This window comes from Perca flavescens, chromosome 2, assembly GCF_004354835.1.
Source record: "Perca flavescens isolate YP-PL-M2 chromosome 2, PFLA_1.0, whole genome shotgun sequence".
NCBI lineage: Eukaryota > Metazoa > Chordata > Actinopteri > Perciformes > Percidae > Perca > Perca flavescens.
Window position 1 is genome coordinate 11,210,023 of NC_041332.1, and position 27,243 is coordinate 11,237,265.

At 41.9% G+C, this 27,243-nt stretch overlaps 2 protein-coding genes across 6 annotated transcripts in view; both read left to right on the forward strand.

The window, feature by feature from the left end:
- Window positions 1-4,233, forward strand: part of LOC114561972 (bromodomain-containing protein 4-like) — a 29,083-nt gene extending 24,850 nt beyond the window's left edge. Inside the window, 4 exon segments of the mRNA XM_028588156.1 lie at window positions 568-701; window positions 834-1,024; window positions 1,884-2,133; window positions 2,228-4,233. Of these exon segments, the coding sequence (XP_028443957.1) occupies window positions 568-701; window positions 834-1,024; window positions 1,884-2,133; window positions 2,228-2,296 (644 nt within the window). The 3' untranslated portion in view covers window positions 2,297-4,233.
- A 5,889-nt stretch (window positions 4,234-10,122) lies between these two features.
- On the forward strand, window positions 10,123-26,116 carry LOC114561978 (lysophosphatidic acid receptor 2). Of its 5 annotated transcripts, XM_028588177.1 has the most exons (7): window positions 10,123-10,233; window positions 13,131-13,618; window positions 18,979-19,473; window positions 20,615-20,811; window positions 22,315-22,401; window positions 24,770-24,907; window positions 25,789-26,116. In XM_028588177.1, exons 2-5 carry the CDS (start codon window positions 13,363-13,365, stop codon window positions 22,342-22,344), a joined length of 978 nt encoding a protein of 325 aa, XP_028443978.1. In that variant the 5' UTR covers window positions 10,123-10,233; window positions 13,131-13,362; the 3' UTR covers window positions 22,345-22,401; window positions 24,770-24,907; window positions 25,789-26,116. The 5 variants fall into 5 exon arrangements, with proteins under 5 accessions (XP_028443978.1, XP_028443988.1, XP_028444005.1 ...); XM_028588187.1 differs by having other exon boundaries at window positions 10,123-10,279; window positions 24,770-26,116; XM_028588204.1 differs by having other exon boundaries at window positions 22,311-22,401; window positions 24,770-26,116.
- Window positions 26,117-27,243: the final 1,127 nt, after the last annotated feature.

Here is a 27,243-nt window from a genome sequence, read left to right on the forward strand (position 1 = left end):
GAATAACTAATCAACCCTACCTTACACATTAATACTGGAAAAAGAGCCCCTTTGGTGTAAAAACACATTAAGTCATTTTACGGCGCAATTTTGAATGATGACCATTCACTGTAAATAAGGACTCCCCCCTCCCTATAAAAGTCCATTTAACCACTGGTCATAAGCACAAGCCTTCTGTTACTTAGAATTCAGAAAGATTTTGTATGCTTTCTTCCAAACAGTTCTACAGCCATTTTATGGAGGCATTCTTGCTTATGACTAGGGCTGCACAATATGAGGAAAATATGCGATGAAGTTTTTTTTTTTTTTTTCTTTCAAAAGATTTTAAAATACTCTGCCTTTCTGACTTAGTATTTTATTTGAATACAACAAATTGCTTGTTGAATAAATAAAACTATAAGGAAATTATTTCCAACATTATTTCATTGAACTGAACGCAAAAAAATTGAGTGTCTTTCAACAAGTTGATGATGAAAAAAGATTTATTATGCAGCCCCACTTAAGACCCCCTCTTTGATGATTTGAAGGTACATATGTATAGTTAATCCCTGAGTATGTCCCCCTCAGGATTAGACCTGAAGCCAGTGGATGGTTCTCGCCCCGGTTCCCGCCTCCCAGACTCCCCGGCGCCACCCTGCTCGCAGCAAGACCACAAAATCAAGCAAGAGCCCAAAACTCCTATTGCTCCCAAGAAGACACAGGTGTGTATGAGTGCGAGATAAGAAGCAAACGTCTTTAGCCACAATACCGCTGCACTTTCTGGTTTGTCTGTTTTTCCTCTCCTTCCATTCATCCTGTCATTCTCTACCCCCTTTGTCCTCGACTTCTCCCAGGATGTGAAGTTAAAGAACATGGGTTCCTGGGCCAGCCTGGCTCAGAGGTCCCAGTCCACGCCGGCCTCCTCCGTGCGCTCCTCCAGTGACAGCTTCGAACAGTTCAGACGGGCCGCCAGAGAGAAGGAGGAGAGAGAGAGACAGCTGAAAGCACAGGCCGAACAGGCCAGGAGAGAGCAAGAAAAGCTCCGGTAGGTTGTAATCTGGGAAGCAGAAGTCCGCAGCATCAGTTACTATCTTCCAGCGACTTGATGAGAAATGATCAAAGATTTAAGAAGCATACCAGAGTTATTGTTCTAGACCTTCATCCATTTTCTTAAAGGTCCGATGACATGGTGCTCTTTGGATGCTTTTCTATAGACCTTAGTGGTCCCCTAATACTGTATCTGAAGTCTCTTTCCCATAATTCAGCCTTGGTGCAGAATTACAGCCACTAAAGCCAGTCCCACAATGAGCTTTTCTTAGGATGTACCATTTCTGTGTCTGTAGCTATTGAGGAGGAGAGAGGGGGGGGGGTGGCCTTGACCAACTGCCACTTTGCTTGTTTGAAAGCCATGATGTCTCTCTCTCATGGGTGGGCCAAATTCTCTGGGCGGGCAAAGCAGAGAAAGGGGAGGTAACCTTACTCCTTATGACCTCATAAGGAGAAGATTCCTGATTGGCCCATCTGAGCTTTCATTTTCTCAAAGGCAGAGCAGGATACCCAGGGCTCGGTTTACACCTATCACCATTTCAAGCCAATTGGGGACGATAGGCAGGCTGGGGGAACTCATATTAATGTTAAAAAACCTCAAAGTGAAATGTTCATGCCATGGGACCTTTAAAAGAATACCGTAGATTTTTAAATATGTTTTTCCTACCTTCCAAGCAGCCATTGCTTTCCATTCATTTCAGTACAGAATGATAATCAACTCCGGGACTTGAATGTTACTAGAAAATAATAAAAGCAAGCCGAGTCCAGCATTGGTTGGGTTTAATAATGTGTCATTATCATCATGCTATTTACCAGCTGCAGCCAGCCATCTTACTTTTATTTATTTTTTTATGTAGTAACCGTGACGACGACGACACCCCCGTGGAGCAGGCTCGTCGAGGGCAAGAAGATGCCCGCCGGCGCCAGGAGCAGCAGTCCCCGCTTGCTCCCACACCTCCGGCTTCCACCCCGCCCACTCACTCCCCACAGGCCCCGCCCACTCAGCCACAGGCTCCGCCCCCGCCCTCCTCCTCCGCTGCACAAAACACTCTCGACCAGAGGGAGATGGCGCGCCGCCGCGAGCAGGAGAGGCGCAGGAGAGAGGCGGTACGCACAAAACTGTTTTAAAAAGTATTGTTTAAAAAAGTTGATTGATTTTTAAGAACTGTCTTTAATGCTCGTTCTCTCTCCTCTGCTGCAGATGGCCGACACCATTGACATCAACTTCCAGAGCGACCTGATGGCCATTTTTGAAGAGAATTTGTTTTGAGATAGAAAAAGCAGATGATAGGAGCAGGAGAAGAAGCTATACACACACACACACACACACACACACACACACACACACACACACACACACACACACACAAGCAAATTTACAAACATGCATATATAAACTACAATGCTCTGATACACATGGTCGCTGCTCACACAGATGCGCGCGCACACACACACACACACACACAGACTTGATAGTAACTGTCCCTTTCTCTCAGTAGTTGAAACAGCTGGCTTGTGTCATGTGAATGAGAGGGGGGAAGTCAAATTTAAATAAGCAACCCTCTTTTCCTCCAATCTCAGATACGTTTTGGTGTCTGGCTTGGTGTTTATGGTTGTTGGTTCTGGGTCTCCCAGGCGACGGGGAATGAAATAGTCGGCTCCCTCGAGGGAAACAAGGAAGGCAGAAGAAGAAAAGGAGCGGACAGAACTTTTACATTTATAAAAAAAATAATGACAGTGAAGAGGAGGATTTAATTTAAGAAATTACGTGAAATTAACAAAAACCTTATTCTCTAATGTCTGAGAGAGGAGAAGAGGGTTTTAAAGGAACGGGTGAACAAATTTCAAACGGGCAGATCACTTTTTAGTTTTTTTTTCCTCTCCTTATATTGTCTCTTTTTTATTTTAAGTTGGGTTTTAACTGGGAGGGGTGGGCTGGTGTAGTCTAGTTTGTCAGGTTCAGCGGTCATCTGAGAGTCAGTTGTTTTCTCAGGACGCAGTGGGAACGCAACACCCCGGCCACATTCACACACTTTTCTAAGACCTCTTTCCTCCCTTCACTTCCTTCTAATTCTCTCTCTTCACTCACTAATTGGAGAGGTGGAGGCTTCAGCGATGCTCGCTCTGTTGAACATCCGGAGGGGCGATGAGGAGGAAACGATGGCATTTTAAAAGTTTCAGAGTGTGTCCTTTGCCTTAGCGCTCTGGCCTGTAAACTAACAATCATACCCTACAAATTATACATATTATATATATAAATAGATACATGGATATATATTATATACGACGAAAAGTCAACGAAAAAGAACATGAGAGGAATTTGGATTTTGGGGAGCAAAGCTCGTCTCTGTGTTCATCCTAGAGCTCTGGTTTTGATTTTGTAGAATTTACTGTAAAGAAGAAAAAAAACCTTTTTTATGATTCTGTTGAGAGGATTGTTTCGTCAGTCTTATTCTCTCTCTCATACCTTTTCTGTTTTGTTTTCTCGACTCTATGCCAAAACCAATCTATTGAGTGCTGAAAGTTCATTCACATTTTTTACATGTAAAATGCATCTTCTTTTCACTTTATATTAAAGGCTATGATTTTATTGCTATTTAATTTTCATTTATCCCTTTTTAAATCTCAAGTTATGCAGCAGTATGCTCTGTAATAGTTTGAAAAAGTGGTTCCTAAATCATTGTATGTCACTACTTAGGCCCCATCATTCTGTAGCTGCACTTCACTCTTTACCTTTTATCATGTACATGTTTTTAGTCTTTTTTTTTTTAGCCATCTCGTCCACCACTATCTTCCTCACAGCTTCTACACTCTGTGTAATAGCTTCTTGTTTGTCTTCCTGTCTTTTAGTTTTAATTTTTAACTGTTTTTGGGATGTTGTGTGCCATTGTGTTTTTCTGGAAGCGGGAGGTTTTCCCGGTTTCCGTAGGTTGGCTCAGAGATCTGTGAGTGTTTTCGATTCTATAATCGCTTTTTTGTTTTTTGTTTTGTTTCATTCATTTCTTTTCCCTTTTCATATTTGATTGTTTTGAGTTTATTTTGTTTTCTTTTCCCTTTGCTATTTTTATCTTGATTGATTTTACCCAGATCAACCTGTTGGTATGTTGGCGAGTGAGGCATTGAGGTCAATAGATTCATCTTGTTCAGATTATGGAGTACAACATCTTTTTTTTTAAGAAAAGTATTAAAATAATATTTAAAAACAAATCTCTAAAAATCTTGTATTTGTTTTTGTCTCCTGCACTGTGAGTAATTTACTCGCATACTGATATCTGTGGTCCAAATGGTGATTAAGAAAGGTCTGGTATAAAGAAAGAAGTAGAGTGTGTACAGTCTAAGCTCTCATTCACTGCTACTCAACATACCCTATGTAGTCAGAAGTATTTGGACACCCCTGTCCACAGACTAAAGTCCATGTCTTTGGAGTGAAATACATCAAATATCACATCTGAGTGTAATGTGTAGTGGCTGTGTAGTGTTTATGCATACTTTTAAATATAATCAACTAGAGTTGGGCAATATATCGATATTATATTAATATCGTGATATGAGACTAGATATCGTCTTAGATTTTGGATATATTTCCTGGTTTTAGAGGCTGCATTACAGTAAAGTGATGTCATTTTATCAACTTACCAGACTGTTGTAGCTATTCTATTATTTGCCTTTGCCCACTTAGTTATTATATCCATAATACTGATGATTTTTCATCAAAAATCTCATTGTATAAATATTTTGTGAAAGCACCAATCGTCAACACTACAATATCGTTGCAGTATCGATATTGAGGTATTTGGTAAAAAATATCGTGATATTTGATTTTCTCCATATCGCCAAGCCCCAGAATCAACTCAGCAAACTGATCTACAAATAAACATTTGTTGTTGGTGGCCAGCCAATACTGTAATAGATACTTGAGAATTGTATAATAATAATTTCAATTTTATTTCAAGTGCAATAATAATACATTTTATTTGATGGACACCTTTCTAAATACTCAAGAACATCTTACATATTTAAGAGGGCATAAAAGGAGAAAATACAATAGAATACATTAGCTTCAAAGAAATGCATTTAACAAAATAGGCAACATCTGAAAAGTGCAAAGAAATGTCAAAAAAAGCAGTAAAAAAAGTGTTGGGAGGGTTTCTATGGCGATGCAGTACTATGAAGACTTAAAGATTAAAAGCTTTCTTAAAAAGATAGGTCTTTAAATGAATTGACTGTCTGCCTGTCGAATGCGGGAGGGGAGGGCATTCCAGAGTCTTGGTGCAGAGCAGCTGAAGGCCCTGGCCCCCATGGTGGAGATGCGGAATGTGGGGGTGACAAGGAGACCAGACGAGGAAGAGCGGAGGGAGCGAGAAGGGACCTAGCCTGTTAGGAGGTCGGTAACGTAGGTGGGTGCGAGATTATGGAGTGCTTTATAGGTGATGAGGAGGGTCTTGAATTCAATACGGTAGTGCACAGAGAGCCAGTGTAGGTTGACAAGGATAGGTGTGATGTGCTCAGATGATCTGGTACCAGAGAGGAGTCTAGCAGCAGAGTTCTGAACGAATTGGAGTCTGTTTGTAAGCTTTACCGGTGAGAAGGGAGTTGCCCATAGTCCAGACGCGACGTGACGAGGGCATGAATTAGGGTTTCAGTGCTGGATTGTGACAGCGAGGGTCAGAGCCTGGAGATGTTGCGGAGGTGAAAAAAACGGAAGTCCGGGTAATTGCTTTAATCTCGGATTCGAATGAAAGGGAACTGTCCAGAATGACACCGAGGCTTTTGACTTGAGTTGACAGAGGGACCAAGATCTCATCTGTGGTAATGTTGAAGTAATGCTGTTTTGAAAGAGTGGATTTGGAGCCAATGAGCAGGGGCCTGTTTCACAAAACCAAAATAAGGGATTAAACCGGGATTTCCTGGTTATCCTGGATGAATTTAGCCTTGACTCGGTTTCACGAAAGCAGAGGCACATAAATCACCATGGAGATTTATTCTGTGCAGCTAGCCTGGTCCTGACCAGGCTAACAGCCAGGATTTAGTTAATCCTGGAACCTTTTCTGATCACCCAGCAGTGGTTTTACCCTTTTGTTATCAGCCTGGATTAAAATACAACAGGTGCATATTGCTGTTCATTTATGTACTGTTATTATTTAAAGTTGTGACCATTATTTTTTTTATAATTATAAATTTGTTATTGTTACTGTTATATTGCTGTATGAAGACTGCTGTTCATATTGTGGTAAGAAGTTTGATGAATATATTATGGCAGTTGTTGAGATAATTAGAAAAGGCTGATAAACTTTCAAATGAGTTTTAACTGAAGTCTGTTACTAAGGGCAATACATACAATGCTGTACATTTCTATAGTTCCCCAATGCACCTTAAATTATTTTAGTTTATAATTTCTTTTTTTATTCTTTAACAATAAGGATCATGTTTGTTCTGCTTCCATGTGCATTGTATTTGGCATTCTTAGCACACAATTTGTGTTGTCCAGTAAACTGGGACTATAATTTGGGAGGAATGTACAATTTTAAGAACATATCCTAACTGTACAATACTCCCAAATTATAGACTTAGTTCACTGGACCAGTAACTATCTAGTGATGTAGGCTACTGTACATTCATGTAACAACAGGGAGAGGACACCTTAATGGTTTTTGACCTTATATTTTGCCTGGGGGGAAATAACTGATGAATATACTCTGTTCCATTCATGTTTATAGTGTGCATGGAATTTATCACTTTATTATCTTTATAGTTTCTAGATTTTACAGTCCAATTTCTTCAGTGTCTTTATTTTCTATGTCCATATATACCAGGGAGCAAGGCATATAATATGTAGAGAAGAAAAACTCGTCCTCTATAAAAAAAATAAAAAAACGCGAGAAAAAGCGTGACAGATAATAGCGGACAGACTAAATGATAGTCTAAAAATATACATTTATGAACTACTGCTCTTAAATGAAACCATTCAATGTGTCACTTGTCATTTGCAAAAACGAACACCTGTACACTTTGCATTAAAAGCGAGTAGGCCTAGTGGAAGTTAATATGACTTAGGAAATTAATATTTTAGTGAAAGAGATATTTACGCTTCATATTCTAGCGTTATAGAAAATGGATCTTCATGGTAAATTTCCTGAGTAACATTATCTTCTGCTCACTTTTAAGACAAAGAGTACAATTGTTAATTTGTGCAAATGATTAGTAGCCTAATCATTGAATGGAATGATTATGACGGTTTCCATTCAGAGCAGTGGTCAGTTAATGTAGCCTATATATTTAGGCTGCTTACGCATTCAGTCGGTCCGTGATCGTCTGCTACGCTTTCTCTCGCTGTTTCAGTACAGCAACTGTGTTATTTTCTTTTTATTCAAATAATGTGTTTCACGTCATCATACTTCCACAAGAAGCTGCTGCTCACTCTGTATAAAGTAGCCTATGTACAATGCGTATTCTCCATTTTGGCATCAGTAAATCTGTGATCGACCTTGCGGTCTTTTGAGGAAATCCGTGGACGCGCATCTATCTGAATTAGTTCAGCCTGGCTCGACCTAGTCGCTCCTCCTCAGCCTGGCTTGGCCTTTGTGATACGCACCAAGACAGGATGCACAGATTAGACTAGGTCAAGCCTCGCTTTATCAGTTATCCTGTATTTATATATTCTGCTTTTGTGAAACAGGCCCCAGGACTTCAGAAATTTTGTGTTCATCCAGTTTTGAATGTCTTGGAGACAGTTGCTGAGTAAGGTGGGAGGAAGGGGAGAAGAAGGTTTAGTGGAGAGGTAGAGCTGGGTGTCATCAGCGTAGCAGTGGAAGTGTATTTTGTGGTGTCTCATGATCTTGCCCGGGGGAAGGAGGTATATAATGAAGAGGAGAGGACCAAGCACTGAACCCTGGGGGACACCCTGTGGCACAGTCGCTCCAGCTGATTTATAGAGTTGTACAAACTGTTGACGATCCGTGAGGTAAGAACAAAACCAGGAGAGTGCACCCCCCGTGATACAAATGTTGGTCAGACGTTCAATGAGGAGGGGATGTGAGATGGTGTCAAAGGCAGCACTCGGGTCGAGTAAGATGAGGATGGACAGTAGGCCGGAGTCAGCTGCACAGAGTAGGTCCTTAGTGATTTTCACCAATGCTGTGTTTAGCGCAGAAAACAAACTGGAAAAGTTCATACAGGTTATTGTAGTTGAGATGTTGATGTAATCGATTTGCCACGACCCGCTCCAGTATCTTGGAGACAAATGGAAGGTTGGAGATGGGACGGAAGTTGTTCAAATCACCAGGATCAGCATTGGGCTTTTTGAGGATGGGAGTGACAGCAGCAATCTTAAGAGTGGGCTGTACAATGCCAGTGGAGAGGGAAGAGTTAACTATAGCAGTGAGTAAGGGAGATGTGGAAGGCAGGCATGCTTTGAGAAGACTGGTAGCCAGGAGGTCTAATTAGGAAGTGGATGCTTTTGATTTACAGACAAGCTCAGCAATCAGGTTCTCCGTAGCCAAGGTGAAGTTTGAGAAAGAGGTAGTATAGGCAGGGTCCTGTAAGATAGTTGTGTAGGACACGTTATGGACTGGAGTACTAGGAATATTAAGTAGATGCTGATGAATGTCTTGAATTTTTGCATGAAAGAAGTTTAGAAGCTTGTTGCAAAGTTCCAGTGAGGGGTCAGAAAAGACGCTGTTAGGGGGCTTAATTAGCCGGTTTACGGTGGAGAAGAGGAGCTTAGAATTGTTTTTCCCAGAGTTTATAATGTTAGAATAGTAAGATGTTCTGGTAACAGTAAGGGTGTTTTTATATTGCAACAGGTGATCTTTGTAGGCCTGTGCATGAGATACTATCACCATAAGACATGGTCTCAAAACACTGTACAACAGGGAATTCAGTAAAAGTTGGGATTAAAAAAAATAAAAAAATACATTTGAAATCATTGCGGGTATATATGTACATAAAAGTGAAATAAAAAGTGCTACATGGGTAAAAAGAAAAGATAGAGGAAGTCATAATAATGGTCCATAATGTTTGGAAAAAAGAAAAGTTTTGATTTAAAAGTGGTGATGGAGTTGGCTTCTCTGACATAATAGTTTTATTTGCATAGTAGGCCTACTTTTTAAAAGATTAAGTTAATGTGCTTCACATGAATAAAATAAGAGAGTACAGTAAGTCAAACAATAGGAAGTTTTAACATGAATAACTAAGGACATAAAATCTTTACAAAAAATTAAGTAGGATTAGATGACTGGGCCCTCGCCGACCCCCCTTCCTTCCTCTTCCTCAACTCTCTTTCTGTGTGACCAGATACTGTTGGCTATAGTTAAGGGTCGGGGATCATAAGATTCATCCTAGGGCAGGGGTGTCAAACTCAGTTTCCCTGAGGGCCAGACTGGAAAATGAGAATCACATCAAGGGCCAGACATGTAGAGATTATTAATGTGTTTATTTAAGAGAAGAAAAGTTGGGAAAAGGTCGAAAAAAAGCGTCGAAATTGTCTGAAAAAGTGACAAAAACATCGTAAAAAGCATCAAAAACTAACGAAAAAGTGGCAGAACATTGAGTAAAGCATCCAAAACGTGAAAACACAGTGCCTAAATCTTGAAAAAAGTGCATAAACCACCGTAAAAGGCGTCAAAAATGTCAAAAAAAGCACAAAAAATGTAAAAATAAAATAAAAGCACCAAAAACTTTGGAAAAAGCGACAAAAACTAGGTGGGCCTAAATTTATTGTGAACCTAAATTGAAATGCGGGCCGGATCAAAACCTGCGAGGGGCTGGATTTGGCCTTTGGGCCTTGAGTTTGACACGTGTGTCCTAGGAGAATGGGTTCAGTAATAGTAGCCCACCTTAAAATATCATGAATATGTCATATTCATGTGGTTCATCCATAATATTCCAGTAGCCTAGTATATAGGGAAACATAGTCCTAAATTGCAGCTAACATTGGGCATCACTTATTCACCTCCCACCACTATCAAAATCAAATAAACCCGCCTCAACAACTCGAGTCCTGCCCACACGTCAATCACTCTTCAGCTCCACTACCATTGGCTGCTCTTTCTCGTCAGCCAACAGAGGGGCAGCTGGGGGGCGGGTACCATGCGCACAGGTTGGCAGGAGCAGCAACCCGCTTCTTTGTCAAAGAGAGAGACGGCAGCGGAGGATCGTGCCGCACCCTTTGTGCTTCTCCTGGGACTCAGCGCAAATCACTCCGAACAGGTAACAACCTCTAACTAACGGAAGCAAGGGAGAAGTCCACACGCAGGTGACGGAGACTATCCATCAAATTTGTGCAAAGAAAAGAAAACTATTTTTGTCGCATTTTTTTTCCACGTTGTGCTCAAAAGGCGCTGAAAGTGTGCAAGAGGAGGTGACTTTAGGTAGCCTACGACAGCACATTGTCTCTCAACTCGACGAGGACCGCTGACCTCGATTTACCTGCTAAGTGAGTTCACAGACACAATAACAGGTGGCTTAGGCTACGTGCAGTTTAGTGTCCCAAATTATTTTCCAAACACTGACGAGGGTCTTATTTGAGACAGGTTAGGGTAGCACAGGTGGTTTAGCAGGTTCACAATTAATTAAGGACATTGTATGGGGAATTAGGGACACTAAACTGCACGTATACCATAAAAGGTAAGCTTAATTTGTTCTCCCCTGTAGCCATAAGCGGAGTTTGACATTCAAAAATTGACAACAAAAAACGCGGGTCTGACTGTGGATGTTGTCAGCTCTCATCCCGACTGAAGCCTTGCAGCGCCGGGTGAGTGAGGTAGACAGACAGGGGAGTGCTAGCTGGCTTAATTACCATTCGATTAGTCGTCTATCTATACAGTGAACGTTACTGATGAATTCGTGGGTTAGCCCAGATTTGTTAACCATGGTCAAAACAATCATCCTAAAAACAACTGAGCGTGTTGAACATGTCGTAATCTTATGTTACTAGGGGTGCACGATTCAGAAAATGTCACGATTCGATTCAAAATCGATTTGATTAAAAAACGATTCTTGATTTAAAAAAAAACAAAAAAAAAACATGGAAAATGGAAATGTTGACGGTTTGTTTGTTTAAATATCACAACGCATGTCCAGCATAAGATTAACGGGAACCTGTGGTTAACTGTCTTTTCGGAGTTAAACTCCACACGCGCCCTGGCTTGACAACGCTGTCCGGCCATCGCATGCGCACACACACACACACACACACACACACACACACACACACACACACACACACACACACACACACACACACACACACACACACACACGCCAACAACGCAGCAGGCAAAGGCAGGGGAGAGAGAGATACCCGTTTCTCTTCGGGAAACTTGTTTAAATTATGACAAATATGCTATATACATTAGATTTAGTTCATACTTTTTTGGTGTATTTGTTTTCTGATTTTAACGCTATAAAGACCGTTGCTGTGCTTGCATCACCCCCTTACCCCTCCTATAGTCCCCTATGGCCACTTGGCCAGTGCGAATGCAAATGGTAAAACTGTTTTGGAGGAGAGTAGTTAGTAGATCTGCTTAGAAGTGGATTTTTCCTATAACTACGTTCCTGTAACTACTTGGTTGGAAAGCGGCTCTTGTATGTTTTTTTTTTTTTTTTTTTTTATCGAGAATCTATTTTGAATCGAAGCTTGAGCCTAAAAATCTATATTGAATCAAATTGTGACATTTTCTGAATCGTGCAGCCCTAGTAACATAAGATTATGACATTGTTCAACATGCTCAATTATTTTCAGGATGATTGTTTTGACCATGGTTAAAAAATCTGGGCTAACCCACGAATTCATCAGTAACGTTCGCTGTATAGATAGACGACTAATCTAATGGTAATCAAGCCAGCTAGCACTCCCCTGTCTGTCTGCCTCACTCTCCCGCCGCTGCAAGGCTTCAGTCGGGATGAGAGCTGACAACATCCACAGTCGGACCCCAGCCAGCTAGCAGCCAGCCACTACAGCAATCCAGCGGGAGTTTGTTGTATTTAGGTGCACAGCCTGTGCCTCTAGTGTTTGTTTGACGTTTACGACCCCTGTGTTGTCTCCTGAGACCGGGCTTTTTCACAGTGTGTTCAGGGGGCGCTGAAACCACGCAGGAACTCATAGTGCACCTTTAAGACGACCTTCTATTTAACTGCTGCGCAACTGAGCTATAGCTCCGACGACCCACCTTCCGTCCGTCTCGTTCCACTCCAATCTTATGTACGGAAGTGCACTTTTCCCACTGGCGCGCACCGGGACATAAGAATGCGTCAGTTTTGAAAGGGGAGGTCCCGTTGGATTGGAACAGCTGATGCAAACTGGTGAGATCTTCCAAGTTGTCACAATATGTCTGACCAGTAAGACTAAAATATATTGTAAGAAAACTAAAAGTTCTAATATTTAAAAAGCTAGAACCAAAGGGTGTTAGGTTTTTTTCTGATAAATGAATAGATTGAGAAATAGATTAGTTTTCATGTCAAGTAAATGGTAAATTAATGTCTATGACTTTTCTGGACCTCTGCACTGTGGGCTGATTGGCTGGTTTTTCTACTGTGTTACAGCTACAGTGGTGCTCATAAGTTTATGAACCCATGATAAAGTTGACTAAAAAGAGGAATAAAAAAATCATCTTTTGGAAATTGATCTTAATGCCTTAATTGAAAAAAATATTGCAAATCAAACCAGCTATTAGGCTAACTGAAATAAAACCATACCAATCTCTAGGTATGGTGAAGGGTATGTGATGATGTGGGGCTATTTTAATTCCAAAGGCCAAGGGAACTTTTATCAGAAAGCATAGTCTCCTGGATCCATGAAATAACTAGCCTTTTAAAAATAAAAATCTGCCTGCCTCTATGGGAATTTAACATAATACTTACTTATGCCCCCTGTATTTTAAGGAAGAACATTTATTTATTTACGATCCATTATTCATTCACAAAGAAAATTGCTGTCCTTAAAGGTTGGAATTTTTCAATTTAATTAAGGCATTAAGATAATTTTCCAAAAAATGTTTTCCTCTTTTTAGTCAACCTTTTAACATGGGTTCATAAACATATGCGCACCACTGTATTATCAGCATGCACACACATTTAAATTCACATATTGTTTTAAACTTCCACAGGTTGAAGACCAGTGGAGTCCCAGACAGCCGTACAGTGAAGACCTCAGACTTCAGCCTGGATCCTTCCAGTCCTCCATCTGTCCAGCTGATGGCATGCCGATTTCCATCACACCAGAGAGGGAGAGTCTGAATGGCGCCCTAGACCTTCCCCTGTGCTTCTTGTCTGCAACGCTGCTCGCCTCTCCGTCCACTCCAGGTCTTCTCTGATCCCACATCCACCGTCTATCTCAACATGGATACAAACACAGATGACATCGAGGGATGCTACTACAACCGGACCGTTGATTTTTTCTATGAGAAGAGTGGCAAGAACATCAGCGACCACTGGCGCAGCCATGACTATGTGATTGTCAGTCTGGGCATGACGGTCTGCTTCATTGTCATCTTTTCCAACCTTTTGGTCATGGGCGCCATTTTTAAAAACAGACGCTTTCACTATCCCATCTATTACCTGCTGGGTAACTTGGCTCTGGCTGACCTCTTCGCAGGTACAATTGTTTTACTTTATATGCTACTATGTTGTTGTTGTAACTACTAGTACTACACATTATTTAAATATACAGTACAGCATATATATACAGGCCTAATTTAAACTGCATTGTCACATCTGATATTTTATAGTTTCAGTGCTCATGGGTGGGCCATTCATTCCTTCACACAGTGATGATGATTAATCTACAAAGACATGTGAAGATGCCGCAGATGCACAGGATTACATAAGAAACTATGTCTGTGGGTCTTTAACTCGCATCATATGCCTTCAAGAGGTCAGGACCTGCTTATCTCTTTAGTAGGGAAATGCACCTTTTTTTTTTTTTTTTTTTTTTTTTTTTTTTAAAGATCAACTTTGATTGCAATTGATCCGGCTAGCCAAATTTTCTTCTGTCTTCCAAGTAGGTGTAATTTAGAGTCGTCATTAAGTAACAAAAAATCAGGTCAGTAGGAAGTCGACATCCTGTCACATCCGCTATTATGCACCTCATGCATATATGCAACTCATACTCCCAGACCATGTGCAGGAAAGTTCCAGTTTTTCAGGTTGGCAGAATGTGCAAATAGGGAGTAGGAATGGCTTTAGAGATGTATCTCTTCTGAGGCGTCCAATATCTCCTATGAAATATGTTCAAGTGGATCTGCTGGTGATTTGGGTTCTTGGAACAGTGGGAAATGTTTCCCAATTAATTATGTTCCTCCTTGCTTTACTATTGGGAGTTCTCCTACGGATACTTGCATCAGTTTAGCATAAATGGTTGGGTGGTTTCCGGGCCTTGTTAATAAGGCTAGTGGCGGAGGGGAAAAAGCTGTTCATGTGGCGTGAGGTTTTGGTCCTGATGGACCTCAGCCTCCTGCCAGAGGGGAGTGGCTCAAAGAGTTTGTGTCCGGGGTGGGAGGGGTCAGCCACAATCTTTCCAGCACGCTTCAGAGTCCTGGTGGCGTAAAGGTCCTGGAGCGGCGGCAGATTGCAGCCATCACCTTCTCTGCAGACCGAATGACACGCTGCAGTCTGCCCTTGTCCTTGGCAGTGGCAGCAGCGTACCAGATGGTGATGGAGGATGTGAGGATGGACTCAATGATGGCTGTGTAGAAGTGCACCATCATTGTCTTTGGCAGATTGAATTTCTTCAGCTGCCGCAGGAAGTACATCCTCTGTTGTGCTTTCTTGACGAGGGACTGATGTTCAGCTCCCACTTGAGGTCTTGGGAGATGGTAGTTCCCAGGAAGCGGAAAGACTCCACAGTGTCAATTGTGGAGCCACAGAGGGTGATGGGGGCAGGTGGGGCTGGGTTCTTCCGGAAGTCCACAACCATCTCCACTGTCTTTAGAGCGTTGAGATCTAGATTGTTTTGGTTGCACCACTTCACCAGGTGGTCAGCCTCCGACCTGTAGGCGGCCTCGTCTCCATCAGAGATGAGTCCGATGACAGAGGTGTCGTCCGCGAACTTCAGAAGCTTGACGGACTTGTGACTGGAGGTGCAGTTGTTGGTGTACAAGGAGAAGAGCAGAGGCGAAAGAACACAGCCCTGAGGGGATCCGGTGCTGATGGTCTGTGAGTTGGAGACGTCTTTCCCCAGCTTGACATGCTGCTTCCTGTCAGACAGGAAGTCAGTGATCCTGGGAGAGCTTCTCCTGGAGCAGAGCCGGGATGATGGTGTTGAAGGCAGAGCTGAAGTCCAAAAACAGGATCCTGGCGTAGGTTCCTGCAGAGTCCAGGTGCCGGAGGATGTAGTGTAGGGCCAGGTTTACTGCATCGTCTACAGACCTGTTGGCTCTGTAGGCAAACTGCAGGGGGTCCAGGAGGGGGTCGGTGATGGCTTTGAGGTGTGAAAGCACAAGGCGCTCAAAGGACTTCATAACCACAGAGGTCAGGGCGACGGGTCTGAAGTCATTAAGTCCTGTGGTCCTTGGGTTCTTGGGGACAGGGATGATTGTTGAGGTCTTGAAACAGGCTGGCACGTGACATGTCTCCAGTGAGGTGTTAAAAATGTCTGTGAACAATGGAGACAGCTGATCAGCGCAGTGCTTCAAGCTTGATGGGGAGACAGCATCCGGTCCAGCAGCTTTCCTGGGATTCTGTCTCCTAAAGAGTCTGTTGACATCCCTCTCGTGGATGGAGAGAGTCGTTACTGAGGTGGGTAGGGGGTTGGAGGTGGAGACCTTTTTAAGGAGGGCATTGGTGGGGGGGCCCAGGACCCTGCTGAGGTGAGGGAGGTGGAGGTGATGCACAGTGGCTGTAGCTGTAGGGAGGTGTTGTGGGGGATGGTGTCAGGACTGACCTTTTGTCTTTCAAATCGACAGTAGAACTCGTTCAGGTCGTTGGCTAGGTGTCTGTCATTGAAGGAGTGGGGGGGTTTTAGGCTTATAGTTGGTGATCTGCCTAAGTCCTTTCCAGACAGTCGCAGAGTCATTAGCTGAGAACTGGTTTTGGAGTTTCTCAGAGTACCGTCGTTTAGCCTCCTTCACCGCCTTGCTAAACTTGTACTTTGACTCTTTAAATCTGTCTTTGTCCCCACTCTTGAACGAGTCTTCCTTAGCCAGCCTTAACCTACTGAGTTTGGCTGTGAACCAGGGTTTGTCATTGTTGTAACTCACCCTGGTGCTTGATGGAACACAGCAGTCTTCACAGAAGCTGATGTATGACGTCACAGCCTCTGTGTACTCATACAGACTGTTGGTAGCAGTCCTGAACACATCCCAGTCAGTAGAATCCAAACACGACTGGAGATCCTCCACAGCCTCACTGGTCCACTTCCTTGATGTCCTCACAACAGGTTTGCAGAGCTTTAGTTTCTGCCTGTAGGTGGGGATCAGGTGGACCATGACGTGGTCAGAGTGTCCAAGTGCAGCACGGGGGACGGTGTGATAAGCATCCCTGACTGTGGTGTAACAGTGATCCAGAATGTTCTCCTCTCTGGTCGGGCATTTAATATATTGTCTATATTTAGGGAGTTGGTGAGTGAGGTTCCCTTTATGAAAGTCACAAAGGACAATAACTAGGGACTCCGGGTTGGTCCGCTCCACGCACAGAATCTGATCGGCAAGCATGCGCTGCGCGTCCTGCACGTTGACCTGCGGTGAGATGTAGACACCGATCAGAATGAATGACGCAAACTCATGGGGTGAATAAAAAGGCCTACAGTTTTGTTATGAAATATTCCAGGTTTGGAGAACAATGCTGCTGGATCACTGTCACGTCGTTGCACCAACCGCTATTGATGTAGAAACCGATTCCTCCACCTTTAGTTTTGCCGGAGAGGACCGAGTCTCTGTCCGCTCTGTAGAGTTGGAAGCCTGCCAGCTGCAGCTCAGAGTCCGGTATTAATCCACAGAGCCATGTCTCCGTGAAGCACAAAACGGCAGATGAAGAAAAGTCCCTTTTTCTAACCAACAGCAGTTGTAGTTCCTCCAGTTTGTTGGGCAGTGAGCGCACGTTGGAGAGGAATATTCCCGGTAATGGTGTGCGTAATCCTCGCTGGCGGAGACGCACAAGCACACTGGCCCGTTTCCCTCTCCTCCGGCGTTTCGCTGCATGAGCAAAGGTGAGCGCACCTTTGACCAGAATGTCCAAAATTTCCAGTGAAGGGAGAAGAAAAGTGGGAAATAAGTCCGATGGTGTTGTTCCCCTGAAGTTCACGAGCTCTTCACTGGTGAATGAGATACGGGTACCATCGCAAGAAACAAAGTTAAAACACAAAACAAAACGGAGCGCACCAACACACCGTGTCACCATTCTGCGGCGCCATCTTGGTGGATCATATATATGGTACTCTCTAACATGTTAGGGCTGATCTTAAGTGAAGATAAAGGAAGAAGGATGTCCTAGGGACCTCAAAGCTAGCTCTCAGGTCTTCAAAACTTAACATACAGTACCTTCATCATTGAATAACTGTACTAGAGTATAAATACCTCTGTCACTCCACTGGTTATAAACAAAAGGTTTGTTACCAGACATTAAGTGTATGTTGTGCCAAATTGGGGTGTTCAAATGCCACTTATTGGTGTAGCCTAGTTGCTCCTCCACCTGTTTAAAGTTGGTCAATGTGTTGGTGATAATAGGGCCATAGGTTAGCATTCACTTTTTTTGGACGCACACTTGTGAAGGCAAGGTCTTGCAGTCTTAAACTTCCAGTGATGTTTTGCTCTATTTCTCTCCATGGGACTGTAGATGAGGGGTCCATCTTCACTCTGAGGGCCCGTAGCTGAAAGGCTCTGTGGTACACTTTAAGGTTAGGGAGTGCCAGGCCTCCCATGTTTGCGGTACGTTGCAGGGTAGAGTATTTTAGCCTGGGTTGTTTATTATTCCAAATATACTGCTGAATTACGGTATCAAGTTTCTTCCAGAAATGTATTGGTGGGGGTAAGGGGATCATTGTAACTAAGGAATTCGCACAAGGAACCATGTTCATTTTAACCACAGCAATCCTGGACCGTAGCAATGTCTGCAGCGCAGACCAATTGGCTCGATCCCTTTGAACACTACTTAGTATAGATTCATAGTAGGGCTGGGAAAAAAATCGATTTGATTTAAAAATCGAGTTGGTAAGTCAAATCGATTCATATTTTCAAAAAATCGATATTTTTTTAATTTTTTTTTTTTTTTTTTTTTTTTTTCCAAATACAGTATAAATAATTTGGATGTTTAACAATCTTTGTTGCACACTGCACAGTGACTTTTCACTTAGAGAAAGGGTTTGCCTTTGCAATTTTGTTTATGTTGATGCACTTTAATTAAATACAATAAATATATATTTTTTAAATATATTTACAGTTCGCAGTTATTTTGTTTTAAATGGAAGGGGGGGAATCGAATTGTAAATCGAGTTTTTTATAAAACAATCGCAGATTTTTTTAGGGAAACAAATCGCCCAGCTCTAATTCATAGTTGTCATGGACAACTCACTGTAGCAATGCGTGAATGGTGATGCCCAAATATGTAAATTGTATTTGGGTTGGTATTGTGTCACTAATAGCTGATGTCTCCTGTCTGTTGTTCATCAGAAAATTAGATTTATTCAAATTGATTTTATGAAATGCACCTTTTTAATGCTGAAGGTTACTTTTTCTTCAGACACTTTGGTTGTGTTTTCTTAAATATTTTCATAACTATATGATATCCTAATATCAATACTGTTACTTGGAATGACATTGTTTCTGCAGCCATAGCTGTGGGTGCATGACAATGGAAACTGAATGGGACATTTAGAATGTCGTGATTTTTTTTCTCAGCCTTGGTAGGTAGGAAAACAATCCGTAAATGCAAACTACGCCTTGAATACAACCCAATATGTAATAGTGTGGATTATCCTGTAGTTCTTTTTTTATTTGTTAAACCCCCACTTTCCTCTTCCAGGTGTCTCCTACCTCCACTTGATGTTTCATACCGGTCCGTGGACCATTAAGCTGTCTCAGCATCAGTGGTTTGTGCGACAGGGGCTGATCGACACCAGCCTGATAGCTTCCGTCCTCAACCTGATGGCCGTGGCCGTGGAGCGTCACCAAACCATCTTCAATATACAGCTGCACAGTAAGATGAGCACCCGGTGTGTTTTCATCATCATAATGTGCATCTGGCTGGTGGCCATCGTCATGGGCCTGGTTCCTACCATGGGCTGGCACTGCCTGTGCGACCTGGAGAACTGCTCCACCATGGCGCCGTTGTTCAGCCGCAGCTACCTGGTGTTCTGGGGGGTTCTTAACCTGCTTACCTTCTTCATCATGGTGGCTGTCTACACACGGATCTTTGTCTACGTGAGACACACAAGCAAGCAGATGTCACAGCACACCACCCAGATGAGACACAAAGAGACAGTGTTCAACCTGATGAAGACCGTCTCCATGATCCTGGGTGAGGAAGCACACACACCAGTTCAGTCAACATTTGTAGCCTGACCCTGTAAAGCTCCTTAAAGGTCCCATGGCATGAAAATGTCACTTTGAGGTTTTTTAACATTAATATGCATTCCCCCAGCCTGCCTATGGTCCCCCAGTGGCTAGAAATGGTGATAGGTGTAAACCGAGCCCTGGGTATCCTGCTCTGCCTTTGAGAAAATGAAAGCTCAGATGGGCCGATCTGGAATCTGCTCCTTATGAGGTCATAAGAAGCAAGATTACCTCCCTTTTCTCTGCTTTTCCCACCCAGAGAATTTGGCCCACCCATGAGAGAGTCATCATGGCTTTCAAACGAGCGAAGTGGCAGTTGGTCAAGGCCACCCCCCTCTCTCTCCTCCTCAATAGCTACAGACACAGAAATGGCACATACTAAGGAAAGCTCATTGTGGGACTGGCTCTGGTGGCTGTAATTCTGCACCAAGGCTGAATTTTGGGAAAGAGACTTCAGATACAGTATTAGGGGACCACGAAGGTCTATATAAAAGAGACTTCAGATACAGTATTAGGGGACCACTAAGGCCTATATAAAAGAGACTTCAGATACAGTATTAGGGGACCACTAAGGCCTATATAAAAGAGACTTCATATACAGTATTAGGGGACCACTAAGGCCTATATAAAAGAGACGTCAGATACGGTATTAGGGGACCACTAAGGTCTATATAAAAGAGACGTCAGATACGTTATTAGGGGACCACTAAGGTCTATATAAAAGCATCCAAACAGCACCATGTCATAGGACCTTTTTAAAGGAACACACATACTTATTGGGAGCTTATTCACTGTATCCCACAGAGTTGGATAAGTCCATATATACCTTTCTCATCTCCGTGCGTGTCGTACGTCTGTCTGGTGCACCCACCACTAGCCTAGCTTAGCCCAGATCCTGGAGGTAACTGGCTCCAACTAGCATGGGTGTCGATGGGATTTACAGTACATTCCCTTTCTCCCCCAATTTCTTCACATTCTTTACAGCTATAATAATTATCTTTCCTCCTATTTTATCTGCTACTAGCTACGCCTTTTATTTTGTATTTCCAATGTTATTACAAGATTTCTAATGACCTTATGTACCCATGATCTCCCTCTCCCTCCAGGCTGTTTTGTGTTATGCTGGACGCCCGGTCTGGTCATCCTGCTGCTCGACGGTCTGGGCTGTGAAGTGTGTGAGGTGCTGCGCTTCGAGAAGTACTTCTTGGTCCTGGCTGAGAGCAACTCCTTCTTCAACCCCATCATCTACTCCTTCAGGGACACTGACATGAGAAGGACCTTCAAGGAGATCCTGTGCGGCAAGGTACCTACATCGTAGACTCTGCCTTGTCTCCGGTCCACTGTTTAAAATGGTTCTAAAATGTTGATCAAAGAGAGTGAAATTCCAAACATGGAATGAATTGCCAATGCCAGATGGACAGCAGCTGATACTTCTAGCATTGTACTGAATAGAATAAAATCAGCTTATGTAGATAAATTTGTTCAGCTGCTTTGTAGTTGGTGTTTAGGTGTTGAAAGTGTTTAAGCTGTTTCAGAACTAATGTGCTGTTACAGATGTTTTTCTGACAACTGTAACTCAGAGCTCAAGTCATTTGATTTATTTGGAATAGAATTGGGATGGTAGATGTTATTGATATGTTATTGTTTTAAAGCTATCAGCCTACATCAAAATAAACACTAACATTTAAGAATCTGAAAAATTATCTTCTGCCAACATTAATGGATGTTTCCCTATTTAGCCTAAAGTTGTGAAAAGAATAGTGCATCCTAACCGAAAGATGAGATGGTGTGTTTTTCATGGGGGGGATCTACCTTTCCAAGTTATCTCCCTCTCACATGCCAATGCCATTGAAGTAGAGCTAGGTGATATGGAAAACAAATCAAATATCAGGAAGTTTTTGACCAAATACATCAATGGCGATATTGTAATGTTGACTATTGGTGCTTTCACAAAATAATGAGTTTTGATAAATAGTCACAATTAATGTGAATACAATAACTAAGTGGGTAAAGGCAAATAATAAAACTGCTAGTAAGTCTGGTAAGTTCAGAAATTGACAATTTTACTGTATGCCTTTTTAAAACCAGGAAAAGACAACACTTGTGTCAGACCACAATATTATGATATCCAAAATTTAAGACTATATCTAGCCTCATATCGATATAATATTGATCTGTTGCCCAGCCCTACATTGACACTGACATGGAGATAGAGTGGATGAAGGATCCATGTCCATGTGGTAGTGGGTTGGTTTCAGGTTTGAGTTGTAATAATGAGGCTGACTGTGGTTTATATCTTGAGAAATTTAAATCAGTTACCAAAAGAGATACCCAAACTTCAGTAGTCGGTGCCAATACCGGTAAAATAACACGATTCTCGATGCCAATTTCGATACCACGGTAAAAAAAAAGGGATTTTCTAAGATTCCATGAACTTGAAACATGAATTTCTTTTTTAAAATATTTGAAAAATGTCATAAGACATACAAAACATTGCAAAGCAGCATAGAACAACATAATAAAGTGCAATTAATGGTCATAGTGCACAATTTACATCACCTAGCTTGATGCTGAATTTGCTCGCTAGCTAGCTAGCTTAGCTCTGTTCCACATCACATGTAATGTTATCTTACCTGATGTGTTTTACCCAGTGAAGTGTTTTCAGCAGATAAGCAAAAGAACAAGCGAGATCCTCATGCTCATTTGAGTAACGTTACATCCCCGGTACGATACACACAGACATATAATATAAACGATAATTATTATCTCTCCATTGACTCTCGTTCATATTTTTTTCGAAAGATAGGTCCCGTGGACCGGAAGTAGAAGGGCGTGACTTCGGCTCTCTATGCCATGTGTAGTTCAACTTGTTCGTGACCTCCTACTTCTGAATGTAAGTATTGACTGGAACACTCTGAAGCGTATACTACCCCCATCGGTTCCAGAAGAGGCGCAGCTCCGATGCTAACAACACTGGCATCGGCGCTTATGGTGCTTACGGTGCTTCAAAAAAATGGGCATCTTCGGTGTTTTGTCATTTTAGAATCAAAAGGTATCGCAAGTATCTTTTCTTGTGACGTCCCTAGTTGGCTTCACTAACGAGCACTGTAATGGTTAACAGTAGTAGTGCCAGTGGTGATGATGCTTTTGATGACTGTCCTTCCAGAGAGTCGAGCGAGTGTAATACAGAGTATGGAGTACAGAGTAGTGTACAGAGTGTAATGCTCTGAGGGGGGTCCCCCCGGTCCCACCTGCCCCTGCCAGGTCCTATCTGCTCAAACCGTCGGCTCAGTCAGTGTAACCCACCTCTTCGATGGGAGACGGACTGGAGGCTGTCGCCTGACAATGTGGCGCACCAGGATTTAAAGTGTGCGACCAGAGGTTGTGCACTCCGGCGGCGCACAACAAAACGGGAAGGATGGACGTGTTTGAGGGGATCCAGATGCCAGTTCTCTCAGAGTGACTGCAAGTCTCTCTTGTAAACTTACTGGGTTAAGATGAGTTATTTTATGGTGAACGAAAGGCTTGATCCGTCATCAAAACATTGAAGTCAATGCTGCTGCCAGTTCTGCCATTGTTTACCTTTTTCTTCTTCTAGTCCATAGAAATAGCAAAGTCGTTAGCCTTTCCTCATTAGCGCTGTTCAGGAGAAGACTGCAGCTAGTGTCGCGACTGCCACGCGACAGGTCAGGAATGTCAAGTATACTGAATGTTTAAAACCTGCACTCTCTGCAGTTAGTCTCTATTATTTATTCATTTGACTACAGCTAATGGTGCGTTCTTTTTGTCCACCGAAGTCGATTTACGAGTCGTTTTCCGGAGTTACGAACCGGAAGTTGCAAAAATAACGCCACCAAGGTCGTATATATGACTCGTCAAGTCTTCTGAACTCAGAGGACCCCGAGTTCACTTTCAAAGATGGCTACTTCATGCATCACACGTAGTAAACATTGTGGTTTTCTACAATTGTAAGCACTTTTGTCTTTGTTGTAACCAAATGAAGTCGTACACATAGCACTGTATACTGCTACCTATAGGCATGTCCCTACAGTCTTATGAGTTAAATACCGCCTGATTAGTTATTTTGTAGCTTGTGCAGCTGAAATTGGCTAGAGACGCTCGGTTGCTATATGAAAACAATGGCTTTAAGCCGAGTCTTGAGCAGAAAGCAGGGCAGTAGCCTAACGTTAATCAAAATGTAATTTTCATGTATCAAATTGTGAAATATATTTGTGCAATATGTCAATAACTGGGTGAATAGAATCCTAAATGTTAAATACATCTTTTCTCAGACTCGTAATATTGTGTGACAAAAATAACGCAACATCCCGTGGTTATTCGTTTTTTGACACGATTGGGACGTCACACTTGAACTACTAGTCGCGATTACAAGACAAAAAGAACGCACCGTTATTCTTCGTGCAGTCCATTGTCATTGCTGCAGAGTTTGGCTTTTCAGAGGAAGAATGTGAAAGTAAAATAACGTCCAAACCAGCACTATAGACAGATCTATATTATGCTTTATATGCTGTGTGATCCTATTAAAGGATATTTCAATGTTTTACCTTTTTCGTTGTCAACAAATCCCATGAAAAGACCAAAATAAATATGCGCTGTCTCTCAATACTTTACAATTTCTCCAGCATGTGTGTCGTTCTCAACCCCAAGCCCATTTACAAATACGATACTTTTGAAAAGGCTAAATACTTTCATACAACAACTGGGCACTGTAGTTTTTAGCAAACGCTACTCAAACAGTAACTACTGTATTTATTGGGGACTGTTTTCATCCATAGATTTGCTGCACTAGTAAGTATTGTCGGCAGGACAACGTATGTGGACTTAACTTAAAAATAAACCCATGTTCATTACAATAAACCAACATGTCAGCCAGTTTAATGGTGTGGCCCGTAGTTTTTTTGTTGTCTTTTTTACAACAATTAAGGTCTATAGCACCATAATGAACTGTATCAGGTCTTGGCTAACCAGACAGTACTTTCATTGTTGATTTTGGTGTTTTTATGCGATTTCTTGATAACAAGAAAAATATAGACCAGAGTGCCAGGCTACTGCACCTCTGATATGTGCTACAAGTGACAAATTACACAGTTGACATGAATTGTGTATTTTGAACTGATGACAGAGAATGAGTTTAAAAACTGCATACACATACATTGTGTCTTTTCTCACATTCTTCATTTACTTTCGCCCTGACAAGATACTAATCAAATACTTTCTACCTGCTCTCCGTCTCACTTAAGGACTATTACAAGATCATCAAGATACCTATGGACATGGGCACGATAAAAAAACGTTTGGAGAACCACTACTACTGGAATGCCCATGAGTGTATCCAAGACTTCAACACAATGTTCACAAACTGCTACATCTACAAGAAGGTCAGCCACTGTCCACATAAGTTCTAAGTTCTACACTTAGTTTTTTTTCTCTCTAAGTTAGACGTTTTTTTTTCAATGTTTTTTATTTAATTAAATTTTTTACGCTTTTGACATTTGTTTTTTCAAATTTGTATAGTCGGCAGTAAAAATTGACCTTAACGTTGAACCCTGGGATGTAATATGGACTGGCGTTAAAAGTTTAACAATTTCAAGTTTTTGTCGCCTCACAAGCTTCCCTTTTAATAGCAAAGGTGTTAATATGTACATTATGACAGGTTGTGATTATGTTTGTGACAACTAAATGGTACTAATCTAACCAGCCAAGCTTGTATATACAGTTCTTATGTTGTCTGTACTTGTTTTCCCTTTTCATGAGCTACACCTAGAATGAAACTTGTATTGTTAAATCAAATCTCGATTGCTACAGGCCTGTTGCACCATTGTTGGACATTTCGCAATCCTTCCAACAGGTTTAAAGTAGTTGTTGGTAGGGCTGGGTACCGAACTTCCCTCTAAACCGACCGTTAGGGGCCGCAAGTAATCAGCAACTGCATTCTGATACCAAACAATATTCAAGTTTTATCATATACAATTTAGGATTTTCAACAGATAAAAGTAGCAAATCCTCAAATCTGAGGTGCTAAAAGAAGCAAATGTATGGCAATTTATGTTTGATGAAACACTTAAGAATTGTGATCATCAGAATTTTTTTTTAGATTAAGTATTTGTCAATCAATTAATTGAATCGTTTCAGCACAAATGCTTTTGATTTGTATAAACATTTCATCCCCAAATTAATTTTTTTAATTGCTGTTTTTTTTAAAGGTAAAGTTTATTTTTTTTTTCATCACTCTGTTTTTTTCGTCACTTGTGTTTTGAAGCGATCCACAGTGCTCTTCCCCAGCAACCATCAAGACCTAGCAACCTCACAGCACCACTTCCTCCGAAACCCTCACATCCTCGCTCCCCTCCCTGCCTCCATCCTCCTCACCCAAGCTTCAGCCCTGTGTTTTTGATTCTATAATCGCTTTTTTTTTTTATGTTTCATTCATTTCTTTTCCCTTTTTCATATTTGATTGTTTTGAGTTTATTTTGTTTTCTTTTCCCTTTGCTATTTTTATCTTGATTGATTTTACCCAGATCAACCTGTTGGTATGTTGGCGAGTGAGGCATTGAGGTCAATAGATTTATCTTGTTCAGATTATGGAGTACAACATCTTTTTTTTTTAAGAAAAGTATTAAAATAATATTTAAAAACAAATCTCTAAAAATCTTGTATTTGTTTTTGTCTCCTGCACTGTGAGTAATTTACTCGCATACTGATATCTGTGGTCCAAATGGTGAACCCTGCTGCAATTCCAGTTTCAGCCAAATGGGGGTGCTATAAAGAAAGAAGTAGAGTGTGTACAGTCCAAGCTCTCATTCACTGCTACTCAACATACCCTATGTAGTCAGAAGTATTTGGACACCCCTGTCCACAGACTAAAGTCCATGTCTTTAGAGTGAAATACATCTGAGTGTAATGTGTAGTGGCTGTGTAGTGTTTATGCATACTTTTAAATAGAATCAACTCAGCAAACTGATGAAATATTTGTTGTTGGTTCCTTCTATACCTTTTCACATCAGGCCAACACAGGGTGGAGCCATCAGTTACTCAATTTATTTCTAATTTAATCCATAAGATATGGAAGGAAGAATAAGGCTTATGCTTGTCTGTGCAGTGCTAACCTTGGCAATTGTTGTGGCAATTTTGTAATCCAACTCTGTGAACGAGGAACCAGACATAAATCTCTTCCAGTGTCGTGAAGAACTCCGCCTGGTCAAACAAAAAGGGAAGTTAACATGATTACAGGTGTAGGATCAAACACAATTTCCCTTAGAGTGATGTTTCCTAATTGCGATTGTATGAAGGGCTGAAGAGGAAAGGGTCGGGGAGTGCCCGGTCATCTCTTCCTCTTCCTCAGAGCAGTTTAGAGACTTCTTTAAACTCTCTTTCTGTGTGACCAGATCCGGTTGGCTACAGTTAAGGGTTGGGGATCATAAGATTCATCCTAGGGGAAAGGTTTCAGGAATAGTAGCCCACCTTGAAATTTTGTTGGCATGCAATTGCTTGCTTTGCTCCTGTTAGGATCAGGTGGAAATGGAAATGTCCCTCTCTGGTTTACCTAATTCCTATGCAGTGGTTAAGTCCAGTTAGGGTGGGGCCAGAAGGGGTATATATAGCCACATAGACGGTGGGGAAGTTGTTGTTGGTAGCAGCTTCCTGTGAGACTTTGTGGTTTTAATTCTATTCAATGTATTTTCTATTTGTTAATTCCCATGTGACTTTTGTTCTC